This window comes from Schistosoma haematobium, chromosome 3, assembly GCF_000699445.3.
Source record: "Schistosoma haematobium chromosome 3, whole genome shotgun sequence".
NCBI classification, from domain to species: domain Eukaryota; kingdom Metazoa; phylum Platyhelminthes; class Trematoda; order Strigeidida; family Schistosomatidae; genus Schistosoma; species Schistosoma haematobium.
The window spans coordinates 3,624,376-3,638,974 of NC_067198.1; the positions used below are offsets into that span (position 1 = coordinate 3,624,376).

Here is a 14,599-nt window from a genome sequence, read left to right on the forward strand (position 1 = left end):
TTATGTGGCATATTAGGAGTAATGCATCGGAAACTTTAAGACTCATTGATATTTCATTTTGTTTACCACTCCGTTTCAAAGTTGGATTACTTATAGTGCTATTCTTCGACTTCTAAAGCTATGGACAGTTAATTTAGTTATCATCTACACTTTAGTTTTCTAATTAGTTGTAAATTTGTACTCGAATGTAGATGATGCAATCTCGATTCTTGACTAGTGCAAAGATAATTTTCAACAATAGTAATTGTGTTTTGAGAAAACTATACAATTCGTTAATATATTTTCCTAAATATGAATATAACAGGCCAAACTTTGTTCTTTATGGCTTATATATATATATATATATATATATATATATATATATATATATATATATATATATATATATATAGCCTGTTACTAGATACTCGTTAAAATGTAATAGCAGCTAAAATCCTTCAATTTACCTTAGCATTTAAAACTATCAGTTGATCTATAATTTTACTTTATGAAACCAAGTTACAATTTAAAAGGGACTAGTGTTGAGTTTTCCATATTTATTATTCGCAACAATCTTAATTTGCTTGTACTATCTATATATATTTTTCTTAATGTAGTTGATCCAAAAGAAGGTGATGCTTATCCAATTGGTGCATTACCAGTTGGTACAATTATTAGTCAATTTGAAATAAAACCTGGTCAAGGTGCTTTATTTTGTCGGACAGCAGGATCTAGTGCAACAATATTTCGACGTGGAAAATATGTTGGTTCAAAATTAAATGAAGAATTAAATTTCACATCTTTAACTGATGAACGAGAAGATGAATATGTTGTATTTGTTAGAACAAATGGAAAACGTAAAATTTATCGACTTTTACCAACATGTATGTGTGTAGTTGGACAAGTATCTAATGAAAATCATGATCAATTTAGGTAAGTTAATTACGAATAACTAGATTTCATATCGTTAATAATTATGTAGGATATTTCTGTTAAGTGTCAACATATTTTAAATGCGGTGGGCTTTTTTTCTTCTTCTTGAGAATAAATATAGGTACATATACTTGAAATTATGTCGTTTTGATTTCTATAGTGTTATCAGTAACCATGCTGTCATTTTAAATTGGATTATGTCAAATAAGTTTTATTTTCAGTGAAGATTATTGTTCATTTACATAGGGAGATTTTTCATGTGTATTTAATGATTTACACTACATGCTTAGTATTATTATTGATGTATAGAGGTAATTGATGACAAGTAACCTTATACATTGTTTGAGTTTTTTTTATTAAGGTTAATACTTTCTGTTACATGGACTCAATTTGTTTATTACTGTGAGAAGTGTACCATGTCAATGTTCACCAAACTACTTTCGATAAAAATGTTCGTATACCTGATCGATCAGAATACACCATGCGTAAGGAATAAGTTATGTATGAAGCTTTACATGCAATTCTCGGACAACGTGATATTTTGTTTGTAATAACTAACTAAACAATTCTTAAGTAAACCATTAGATTTTAAGATATTGCATGTTTATCGCTAATATTATATTTATTTATCTCTTTTTCATTATTTTATATATATACATATAGATTTCGTAAATTTGGTGAAAAGAAATGGAGAGGAATAAAACAACGCAGTGGATTGTGGCAGCGTAAAACAGGAAGATTTGGTCGAAAAGTACGACCGATCGGTCCACCTATCGACCTTGTACCATGTCAAAGTTCACCAGACTACTTTAGATTAAAATGTTCGTATCCTGGTCGATCAGAATATACAATGCGTAAGAAACAAGATATGTATGAAGCTTTACATGCAAAAAACAAACCAAGACCACAACCTATTCCTGGACGTCACAATGAATTACCTGACAAAATGCCACGATATCGTTGGTGTTCTTGGTCATCTGTACGATAAGAAGCACATATGCTACAAATCTTATAAATTTGAATGTGTAATATCTGATGGTTGTACTAAATGGTTATTAACGTGCTTTTTATCGGTAATCACCTACTTTAGCTGTTTTATAAAAAGAAATAATATGGAATTGAATTTATTCAAATCTAAAACCACGAATGAACCAAGTCAACAGCTATATCTACTGTATTATAACGATGACGCTTGTATAAACGAGGCAGGTCATAGCGAAGTTCTGCAACCACTTTGCCCTGTGCACCAGTACTCTGTATTGTATGTAGAACATGCTATACAGTTATTTAAAAAAAAAGTAGACATGAATGAACAAGTATTTTGACTTACAGTAATTATAAAACAGCATAGTAAACCGTTAATTGGTGCACACTATAGTTAATAGCTCCTAAATAATATTTTTTATCAAGATTGTATTTAGATTATTGTGTTTAGGTACACGAGTCAAATTTTTGCGGTCGTATTTTTGTTTGCTATTCGAGGTGTACCTACTACATCACTTAACACGTAGTAAGAATTAAATTACTGGTCTACGGACTTAGTTTTCAAGAGACCTTTTATAAAACATGTTGAGGTTTACAAAATGTGGTTAAATGTTCCGAATGCTTGATTATGTAATGTAAGTATCGTAAATGTAATTGATGCGCCAGTAAACAGCTTGTAGCTTTAGTTTGTTTATTACATCACTTATAGGGTCATAAATTTTTATTTCTCGATAAACAATATAGCTGAGCCTCATATATTAATTGGAAAGTTTTCACCAGGCCAGTTAACTAAACACTGAGTGTCAGCTTGGTCGCTAAGTGTTAATTCAAAAATAGCGTACTCGGCTAGTTAACTATGAAGTCTTCGAGACCGACATTACGAGTTTTTTGCTAGCAATTATGGAATAGTTAGCTCAGAAAATTAGCATCAGCTAGGTGTTCTTAAAAACCTGTTTGTTCAAATTCGCACGCCACTAGCTTTTATTCAGTCACTGATCTCGTAGAACCTTTGTTATAAATATTTTATAACTTAAAACTCGCCCCCGAACGCCCTGGTACGGCCGAGAGTGAGGAGAGTCCGCTCTCCCTCTCGAAATGCTCTCACACGGCCACGCGTATACAGCCTCTGCCAGGGAAGTCCCACTCACTGCCTTCTCGTGGCGGGGGTGTTGTTTACGAAATTGCGAGGACGAAAAGCGAATGTCCGACGCTTTAACCAGATTCCAAATCAATGTTGCACATGAGCTCCAGTATCCTGCGGGAACAAATGGCGTACGAACCAATCGTTGGTCACCGGCTACCATGGGACTGCATCTCCTTACGATGCTCCACTGCCTTGTGGATTAGACCTTTAGGTCAAAGGCTCGGGGTGTGGCCCCCTAAGAAAACCACCTGCTTTGGTCTGGGCACCCGGGCAGTATCACAGCCCACACACAAATATGATGAACTGCCTATAACTATGGAAACTACCTTACTTGTTTCAACTGACAATCAAATGATTATTATTATTACTATCATTATTAATATTATTATTTACCACATTCACCCTCTTTTATACTTATACAACGGCTCGTCTTTGGTAGAAATTCGACTGTATCTAGACGTTCTCGAGTCACTATCCGGTTGAAAATTGTATGTTTCCACTGAATATGAGTAATGAAGCAATATTTCCGAAACCACGTGCACCATTCAAACTAACTGCCTTCAACGTTCGCCTATGCCCCGACAGATTGCAGCCCGGATGCAATCAAGGATGAGTTTTACCACCAGTTATCTGTTCTTCTCCAGAAAATGCGTTTGACAGATATTGTAGTACTAGCCGGAGACTTGAATGCTCAGGTCGGGCGTCTAGGCACAGAAGAGAGTCGTTTAGGTGACCGATGGGGACTCGTTGGTCGCAGGTCAGATAACGGGGACCGTCTACTGCAACTGTGCACAGACCACAACCTGTTTCTGGCTAGCGCTAACTTTCGGCACAGTCATCGCCGATGTGCCACCTGGCGTCCTCCCTCTGCATCTCAATCCTGGACTCAGATTGATCACATCGCGATCAGCTACCGCTGGCGTGGTTGTGTACAAGACTGCCGCTCCTTTTGGAGTACCTATCTGGACTCTGACCATGCCTTGGTCTGTGCCAATATTACCTTACTTTTCAGTGGCCAACGAAGTGACCGCCATCAACGGATTGATATTAGCAAGCTGGTTGCAACTTCTGTTGCAAGTAAGTATCGAACCGAGCTAGCCTCTAGGCTAGCTACCACTCCACCGGAAAGTATAGATGAGCATTGGTTGCAATTGCATGACGCCATGAAAATGGCGGGTACAGTCAATTGTGGGTTCGCGAAACGTCCCGCTTTTAAGCACTGGCCTTCCTCAGGCTCCTTACAACTCATTGAAGCCCGTCGGTCTACTCCGAGTGACCATGAGTTTGACCACAAACGAAGGATGGTACGTGAGGAAATTGGGCAAAGCTTGCGTAAGGACCGAGAAGCCTGGTGGTCGAAGCGTGCTAATGAGCTGGAAGCAGCAGCTGCATCTGGCAATTACCGGAAGCTCTTCCAACTCATCCGAGCCACTGGCAGCAAGAAGTGTGGTGTGAGTGAAACAATCTGCGAGGATGATGGGATGCCAATCACTAACATCCATCGACGTCTTGGACGATGGGCAGAATTTTTCGAAGGGCAGTTCAACTGGCCTGCTGCTCCGGCAACATCGGTCAGACTGTCCTGCCCTCCATGGCCGGTGACGACTGATCCACCAAATGAGACGGAAGTCCACAAGGAACTTCAACTCTTGAAGCGTGTCGGAGAAGTTTATTAACATCCTAAAAGCCCTATATAAAAACACCTCAGGCAGAGTGAGGGCATACAACCACCTCTCTCCATTGTTCCATTCGAGTAGTGGGGTTAGGCAGGGTTGCCCAATCTCACCATTCCTCTTCAACTTTGCCATCGATGACATTCTGGAAACAGCTCTGATGAATGTAAGTAATGGTGGTGTGGTTCTGTTGCCTGGAGAAAGACTTCTCGACTTTGAGTATGCGGACGATATTATCTTACTGTGCGATAATGCCCAAGGCATGCAATCCGCACTTAATCAGTGTCCGTAGGTATGGTTTGTGCTTTGCACCTTCGAAGTGCAAAGTACTTCTACAAGACTGGCAGGATTCCAATCCTGTACTCACTCTGGATGGTGAGCAGATAGACGTAGTCGAGAAGTTCGTGTATCTGGGTAGCTGCATAAGTGCTGGTCGGGGTGTGAGTGATGAGATTAATGCACGAATAGTGAAAGGCAGGGCGGCTTATGCCAATTTGGGTCATCTTTGGCGCCTTCGTGATGTTAGTCTGGCTGTAAATGGTCGGAGCTACAACGCTTCGATGAGAGCAGTTTTGCTTTATGTTTGTGAAACCTGGTCTCCGAGCTGAGGACGTTAGACGACTCTCTGTGTTCGATCATCGCTGTCTCCGAAGGATCGCTGACATTCAGTGGCAACATCATGTCAGTAATGCAGAGAGGTTCGGCATCGTGTGTTCGGGCACAGAGATGATAATTCAATTGGTGTCACCATCTTGAAACACCGACTTCGGTGGCTTGGACATGTTCTCCGAATGTCGTCCCAAAGAATTCCACGTCGTGCATTATTTGCCGACTCTGGGACTGGTTGGAAGAAGCGGAGAGGTGGTCAGTGCATGACATGGTGTCGTGGCATGAAAGAAAGCTGCAAAGGACTGGCTTGTGTTGGTCCTTCACGACTCCCTGGTTGGGGTCCGAGAGATGGTGCTACACAGTGGCTTGAGATGTTATCAGATATGGCTCAGAATAGAAGCCAGTGGCGATCTAGCTGTAACCTTCTTTTACTTTCTTCATAAAGTGGTTGTGTCTCCCTTAACTGAAAGATTTCTTCCGATTGTACCTTTCCGTTCCCTCATTTCTACCATACTACCTTACACCAACCTCTTTGTTATTGTTCTCTTTTTTTACGCTCCTCACCTTTTTTTCCTCTTCGAATTCTCATTGTTTTGTGTGGCGCATATATATAGGCGCACTCTTGTACCACTATTTATGTAATCAAATAAATAAATAACTTAAAACTCATTATACTTACGTTTCGTGTCGTAGTTTTATGGAGCGAATATACATGTAAATGGGCAATGGACAGCGCAGCACGTAGGAATGCCATGTCAATACCTGAAAAAATAAAATATATGTGTCAGTAAGACGCTACCATTATTTTTTGGGTTAGTGCCAAAAGGAGGATTTAGAATAACTGTATCCACAAATTTCTTGTTGTTCCCATCAAAGAGACGTACTACATCACACAAAGTAACATCAATATTTTCATCTAGCATTTCACATGTTCCTAGGTTTGATTGAAACTCATTTACAGCATCCTCATCAATTTCGAACCCAAGTACACAACTGATATCTATTATTAAGGTTGAAGGAGTGTCGGTTTCCTACCTAGCTCCAAGGAGCTTAGCACCGATAGACAACATTCCAGTACCGCATCCAAGATCGGCTACAGACATCCCTTCCAATGCATTATCTGTCATTTGAATATTAAACAAGATGTCCGCTAAACAAATGGTAGATTACTTTTAGTATTTCGTCAACTAACCTGCAACTTGTGCTGAGGTACAGTACTGTTCAAACTCAAGTTTTGGGTTTTGAAATGTCCTAACATTTTCCAGCTGGTGGTGTAGTTTTTTCCGACTTAACGTGGGCATACCACAAAGTGGTAATTTCTCCAAAATTTTACCTATAAAAGTAGTAGTTACTATACAGTGCTAGATAAGACAAACAATTAATGAAATGTAGAAAACAGTAAAAACCCAATGTCACGTTATTCATACCATGAGTAGGTTTGTGGAGATATGCTAAATGTCTAACCAAACGAATGAATAAGTCCTCAATGTACGAAGGGACTTCAGCCACTTACACTGATTTCTATCAGTTCAAAACTACTTACCGAAACTAGGAATCCAGGTAGGATGTCGATATCAAAAGAGAAGCAGTTGGTTCATGATTGCTAGGATTATCCTACTTTGGCAGAACTGGCAAGTGAAAGTATTCCACTATTTAAGAGGAAGCAAGTGGAATAGTGTGTAAAGACACCGTCAATGCCAAAAACCTCGTCATCGTATTTAAGTTGTATTTTCTAGAAAAATGACCGATAATTCTAGAGTAAGCTCGTCGTAATAGCTCAGTGCTTATTAAGAATAGTCTACACCTAATGGGATTTAACGAATCGAGTGGTCAAGAGCACACTGGTTCTCCAATTGCGTCAATTACCAGGCATGGACGCTGCACCTAGTAACTTTATTTGGAATGCCATTGGATCAGTCAGATGTTGTCATAATCTACTCGACCGTCAAAATCACAAATATCACAATGCACAAGCTGATTCCAATAAGACTATGGTTTTCCGAAGTTTACGTTCGATTTCTATCATTTTAAAAAATGACCACCAAAAGAAACACTTCAAAGTTATTCATAAAGATCTCTATACAGAATACTGTCTTAGCATAATCATATTTGCTCCTAAAGCAGTAGTTAGCTCCATGATCGGGGAGAACCCAAGAGTTTTCAGTTTCAGTTTGGGAAGGACAGGAGGCTCGATGGCCTATGTTAGTCCTGGCAATGGTGGTCTCTCAGTTGATCCAACTTTCTTTTGAAAGAGTCGACGGATGGGGCCTCAACCACGTGCTGAGGTAATGAATTCCACTCGTTGATGATTCGATGGGAAAGTCGATAGTCAGCTGACAAGTAATTTGTTCTCGGCTTGTGAACTTTATTCGAGTGTCCTCGTAAATTCTCTGTTTTGGAAGACAAGAAAAATGAGGGCATGTTAGGTGCAAATTTATCACTAAGCAATTTGTAGACTGTGATCAAGTCGCCTCTAGTTCTGCGATATGACAACGGGAAAAGGTTCAGCTTGGCCAGTCGAGATTCATACGGAAGCTTCGCTATTGCGGGAACCAGCTTAGTCGCCGTTCTCTGAACCTTTTCCAGAAGCTCACTGTCTTTTTTAAAGCAGGGGCTAGCCGCCTGTATGCAGTACTCAAGTTTAGGACGAACGAACACTGTATACAAAGTCAAAAACGTCTTAGTGTCGACATGACTAAAAGCCCTACGTATTGACCATAACGTTCTAAAACTTTTGGCGGCTATTGCACGGCAGTGTGCAGTAGTCTTTAAGTCTTGACTAACGATAACTCCTAAGTCATTATATGTCTGGACGACAGGTAGCTCAGTGTTATTCATCGTGTATGTATCTGTGCCTTGATGACCGATATGCATCACAACACACTTGGAAGTATTTATCGGCAACTGCCATGTTTGAGACCATTCAGATAACTTCTTCAGGTCATTTTGAAGTTCTAAGCTATCTCTTACATCGTATCGTTCTCCATATCTTGACATCGTCAGCATATAGCAAGACCGATGATGATAGGAGACAAGGAAGGTCATTTACATACAAGAGGAATAGCACTGGCCCCAAAACTGTACCCTGGGGCACTCCGCTAAGCACAGTTTCCCAGCTAGATAACTTTGAGTTCACCCTTACTCTTTGTTGACGCCCAACTAAGAAGTCTTTTATCCACATCAATAAATTGCCTCCAATTCCGAAATCCCTTAACTTATATAACAGCCGGTTGTGCGGAACTTTGTCAAAAGCTTTGCTGAAATCAATGAAGGCTACGTCTACAGGTAACTTTTGGTCCTTAAGAGCACATCAGCTTTCATGAGCCACTAATAAGTTAGTGAGACAAGAATAACCTATTCTGAAGCCGTGTTGCTTCTCCGAGAGGATCCGGTTTTTATCGAGATACTTATCAGCTCCTTCCGAATAATCCTTTCTGAGATTTTAACAACCAGACTAGTTAGGCTAACGGGGCGGTAATTCTCAGGTTTGTGTTTCGTACCTGTTTTGAAGTCAGGACTTACTATGGCATTTTCCAGTCTTTTGGTAAACGACCCTGCGTAACGGATAGGTTAAAGCATATACTTAAAGGGCTTGCAACGAAGTTAGATAATTCCTTCAGTAGCCTAGGATATAATTCATCGGTCCCCGTGGATTTACCTATGTCAAGCTTATTTATTAGACCAAAGACATGGAGTTCTTTAATGGTCACGCTATCCAGTGTATGTATGGGGGATCTGTATACGCTGACGGGAACGGCGCTTCTATGGTATATACATTGCTAAAGTAGTTCGAGAACACTTAAGCCTTGCCGAAGTCGTCCTCCACTAATGATGCGGCAGAACTGTCTCCCTATAATTCAAGAATGTTTCCTATTCTTTTTTGTCCTCTGATTTATATAAGAATACAAGCGTTTGGGACATTCTATGGATTCCTTAACAAGTTTTTCTTCGTACAATTTTCTAGACTTACGGAGGGTCGAGGCACAAGTGTTCCGAGCCTTTCGATACTGAGATTTTGACTCATCAGTCCCCAGTAACCTAAATCTATCCCACGTTTTCCTTTTCTTACGGAGAAGGATACGGACCTCCCTACTGGACCACGGTGGAGAGTTCCTCAGCCCCCTTGGTGTGGTCCAAAGGACGTGAGGTGCGGTAACTTTTAAGTATGATTTTCGAAATGCGTTCCAGGCCGTTTCAATTGAGGACTCTGGGTCTATTTTCCAATCTATTAACGATGCTGAGTGCATGATATCTGGTATGTTTGCCTTCCAGACGTTAGGTCTGGACTGGACTGATGCGTGCTCGTGACTGACAGTTATATGGAAGTCAAAAGTTAAAACTTCCTGATCACTTTTACCTAGGGGTGGCATATAATGGAGGTTCGCAACGTCATCCTCATAGTGAGTCAGTATGAGATCTAGTAAGGATGATTCAGTGTCCGGGTCGTACCTAGTCGCTTCTTTCACATGTTGCACTAGGGCACATGTGATAACCGCATCAACTAGTTCCTGCTCGAAGGAATTTTCTGACGATTCAGTTCGCAGATTTTCCCAGTCTACCATAGGTGCATTAAAGTCCCCTAGGATTAGACATCGACCACTTTGGGACCAAGTATTGAGACTGCTTAACAGAACCTCATTTACTACACAGCTTGGACTGCGATAGACCAAACCAACCAGCAGCTCTTGTCCGTTGCATTTCAAGCGGCAACTAACTAATTCACACGTCCCACTCTCATGGGATACACTGTCGATGACGGCAAATGGGATAGCATTCCTAATGAATAGAGCTACTCCCTCTCCCTTACGCTTTTGTATTGTCGGCCCTTACTAACGTAAAACCCTTGAAATCAAGTTCCATACTATCTATAGCCTGTGTCAGCCAGGTCTCTGTAACTGCGATTATGTCTGGCTTTGTAGAGTCAATCTGTACACCTAGTTCCGATCGCTTATTAAGTAAGCTTCGGGCATTGGTGTAACAGATCCGAAGCCTATTTAAATGACTTCCTGCTTCACCCAGAGTGGCTTCGGCATCATTCTCTGTCGAAGTCTTACAACCCGAAAATTTACAATTTTCAGGTCCTTTTCGCCAGCGTCTAACCTATGTTGTAGTTCTTTCTCGGCTTCCCGTCTTTTAACACGGTCTGCCAACGGTAGGTCCTTTCGGATAAAGACTCCTGAACCCTTTAATTTGTGTCCATTTTGTAAAATTAGGTCACGTTCGTTCGAAGAGCTGAATACTACGTTAAGCAGTCTGGAATGATTTGGTTTCAAGTCCGCTAGACTCCCTAGTCTGTACACCTTTAGCAAGGTAACCCCGGTGATATTTTGAGGCATGAGTTGACTAAGCAGCTGCCTAATCAGTAAAATGTCATGCTCAAAACGAGCTTTAGGTTCAGAGCTATCGCTCTCCTTAATTCTATGAAAAATAGCTGATCTGTCGCTATGATCAGCTTTCGATTTTACGACTAATTTCGCGGGGGTAGGATTGCCTTTTATATCCCTACTTTTCTTCCTTACAACCTGTACCCATTCGTCAACGATGTTGATAGAAGCAACAACAGTTGCGTCGAACCTAGTATTGGATTCTGGGGGGGGGGTTTTCGACGACCTGAGAGGTCGGGTTATGTTTACCACTTGAAACCGATCGAGCCTTGCGATTGCGGCTTCTAGGCGTTTCCTGTTGGATCCCATCTGGGAGACGGAGAACAGAAGAACCTACTTTTCTTGAGATTTTGTTTAAAGCAGGCCCCTTTGGAGACTGCTTTTCCTTCTTTGACCGGCGTGAGTCATCCATTATCGAACTAACCCTAGTTTCCTTCATATCGATTTGCGTGTCGACAGATCGAGTGCTGTTTGACGTGTTCCGACTATGCTTGCTAAAACACTTCTTTGCAGCATCAACCAGTGAGATGGCCTCGGTTAACAAGCTGTTTGCATCCGAACAGCACTGTTGACAAAGCCATACGCAACCCTTTTTACTGAACCGTTTGAAAGCCGCAGGCGTTAAGTTCGTGCAAGCTTCGTGGTACCAGCCTTTGCACTCGTCGCACTGCATGCCGCTTTCAACAGGATAACGACAACCCGGACGTTGACAACTGCTTTTTTTTACACTGTCCGGTCAAATGCTTAGAAACAAAAAAAAATAATCAAGGACCAAAAAGTGAAGAGCTGTAGATTGCTAGGACCAAAAGTACCAACAGGTACAGTTGAAAATGAGGTACTCGAGAGTACCAACGGCAAAACTAATTCAGAGAAGACTAAAAACGGTACTCTAGTCGAATACTTTAAATGAAATAAATTCAATTAAAGTGAAAACAGTAGTCTTGATACGTAATAAACGATCAAAACAATGAAATTTACTCAGCAAGGAAAAATACCAGTCCTTTCTATGGATTTTCTGGAAAAAAAATCGGACATGGAGGAATTCGGGGAGCTTGGCTCTGGTCAGTAGATGTACACTTTCAAGGTCAATTTACATCGCTCAAAGGTCGTTCGTAAAATATAGTCTTACTGAAAGCTTTAGTCGCATTTCTCTCAAATCGACAAACCTTTTTTTAAGGAAACATTTATTAAGGCTTGGTAAGGCTGTGGTCGGTCTAGAATTAAGCAGAAGAGCTTAATACTTAAATCTTATTCCCTGCTATGAACGCTGACGACTCATCAAGACAAAGTGAAATCAGTTCATTTCCAACATCCACCGTTAACAACAATGACACGGATGTCTTTTGTTTAGATTCGTGATTAAATCCATGTTTCGCTTACCCGAATGATCAAAAAAAGAGTTTGGCATTCGAAAGTACGTTCGTTCACGACAAAGAAAAAAAATGGACAATCCAAATGCATTTTCCAAGAAATAACCCCATTTTAACTGCATTACGCAAAACAATGACATTGTAATTCAATAAATCGAAAGAGAGACTCATGACTATATCTAATTTGTTTACAGTTCTTCAGTCCAGACTACCTACAAAGTAACGCTGCTTTCGTATTCATGCGGCCTGACAGAACAGTGTTTCGTTTATCAATAATCACTTGTTTATTTTATTCTCTCGTTTTGTTGCTTACGCCTGCATTTTAGCTTCTTTTAACGCTAAAATAACTGAATTCGACAGTTAATTAGAGGTTAATAAGCCTTTTTTATTAGTGAACGTGTTTGGATGATTTGACCATTTCTCAGTGTCTCCTCACGAATCCTGAAAATTAATCTCATTAGTTCTTCAGGAGGTGATATTCTCTTATTTCTTCTGTACCCGAACAATTATTACTATTTTTCAGACTGCAAACAACTTATTTCCTGCCTAATAACGTGATGGCTACTGCCTCGAGAAACCTTATTCTCATAAGCGCGCTCTGTCAGTTTGAAATAAAGTAAAATCAGAGGGTTTTGTCTTACTTCTTTTTTTCAAAATTTAATGTCTCTGAAGCAATACTGTTTTCGTTTTCCCTACTTGTGTCCATCAATCGCTCTTTATCGTTAACAGGGACTGGAGTATATATGGAGCATTCATTAATTTCGTCGTATACTCTTGAACCATTCCAAGTAGAAATGGAATAGGAGGTAACGGAGTACCGAGCTGCCCGCATTGCTGACAGATATTTGATAGAATCGTTACAAAAGCGATAATTATGTTGCACGCTCTTCGCAAACTAAAACCAGTGACTCAGCATTTCAGTGTGATTTCTGGAGTAACCATTTCCACCAGTACACCGAATTCGTCCAACACAAGTTCATCCAAACACGTAAATGAGGGAGTCTCAGCTTGAGCTCATACGCCATCGAGAAACGACTGTTCCTAGCATTTTAATGACGTCAGACAAAACCCCCCGATTTCATCTGACGTCCCAGTGTTGGAGTGTAGCACATTAGTAAGCAAGGTGGTATTTGATAAAGAACAGTAGGACAATTACTGTAAAATTCTGGGAAATGGTTGGATCTGAAGATCATAGTCATCCCTGAAACATGACAGTTGCCCGTCATCACTGGCACATGGCACTGTTCCCAAAAGATGGAGTACACAAAGTAGAAGGTTGGGTGGCAATATACGTTAACAACCACCTCAGTTCCGTAACACCCCACAGAACTGTAGTCATCAAAACTATAGAATCACTCTAATGTTGCTCCAATGAAACTAACACCAAGTTTCTAATTGAAGGAATATACTGACAAGACATTTTCAGAATACTAAATGATAAGATAATATAAGCGACACTGAAGTTACCACATCTCGATTTTGACCAAATACGTCCAGATAGAGAATTCAGTATTCCATCTTTTGACTTCAGAAAGCAGGACTCAACCTCTATACGAAGGTATCAAATGCAGCTTACGACAGAGAAGAAAAGTTTAGGACTAACTAAACATGTAGGTGACACCACTTAACGAAACAGGGATCAAAAGCGCAAAACTTAGATAACATACTGATTTACTATCAGCTTCTAGTGCATGAGTTCCATGTCCGTGCAACGATGGTATTCAGTGTTCATGGTACAGTGTTCTTTGACTTGATCACAAACGATATAGTTCGGCGGGAGAACACTGCTCCTCACATTAACTACGCTAGAAGAGACAACACGGCCATGAGAGCATCTTGAACACCCTCTATTGGCGCCATATTTGTGGAAGCTAACAATGGATTAGCACGAAAGGCTAATGAGTGATATCCCTCAAAACGATATCCAACACAATTAACCTCATGGAAAACATAAATCTGGATAGCAAAGTTCGCGGGCAAAGCGATAGGCGAAACGCTTGTCTATGAAAAAACGCATAGTCTGAGATAAGCGACAGATTGCGTGGATGACATCTGATGGAGTCGCCCCTCTCAAACCGATTTGAGACATAGCAACAATACCACGGTCCGCAGCAACAGGAAATGTTTTCAGGCCAGGTTGGTGGTAAAACCAAAGTAAACGAAAATATCTCTAAAGATTCATGACCAAGCGGAGGCATACAAACCAGAGGATCTGCACTTACAAACAGCCAAATGGCGTGGGTCTCAGTAGATTAGAGATGGCGGAGATCTTTATTGCCGAATTCATAGACCAACTAAATCAAGAGCTTGCAACTGCAGAACACCTCTCAATTCTGGTGACAGTTGACGCTGCGGGGGCCATCTAACCAACTGCCGGGTTGGTATTAATGAGACTAGAGCCCCTGCACTCTGGAAAGTAACTAGGGTATGACATCATGTATCCTATAATCCTGAAATAATTAGTGGAATCCATCAGCACACCTATATACACCTTCTTCAGGCGTTCACCACACATATGAACTT

General features: G+C 40.6%; 1 protein-coding gene across 2 annotated transcripts; it reads right to left on the bottom strand.

Annotated features, from left to right (window-relative positions):
• Positions 1-2,020: 2,020 nt before the first annotated feature.
• On the bottom strand, positions 2,021-12,381 carry METTL5_1 (Methyltransferase-like protein 5). 2 transcript variants are annotated; one of them, XM_051212799.1, is made up of 6 exons: positions 12,293-12,381; positions 6,515-6,655; positions 6,358-6,472; positions 6,122-6,315; positions 6,002-6,084; positions 2,021-2,187 (listed from the first exon to the last, which is right to left on the bottom strand). In XM_051212799.1, the coding sequence occupies exons 1-6, from the start codon at positions 12,315-12,317 to the stop codon at positions 2,047-2,049; spliced, it is 699 nt and encodes a 232-aa protein (XP_051068715.1). In that variant the 5' UTR covers positions 12,318-12,381; the 3' UTR covers positions 2,021-2,046. The 2 variants fall into 2 exon arrangements, with proteins under 2 accessions (XP_051068715.1, XP_051068714.1); XM_051212798.1 differs by having other exon boundaries at positions 6,122-6,322; positions 12,087-12,381.
• Between the last annotated feature and the right edge of the window lie 2,218 nt (positions 12,382-14,599).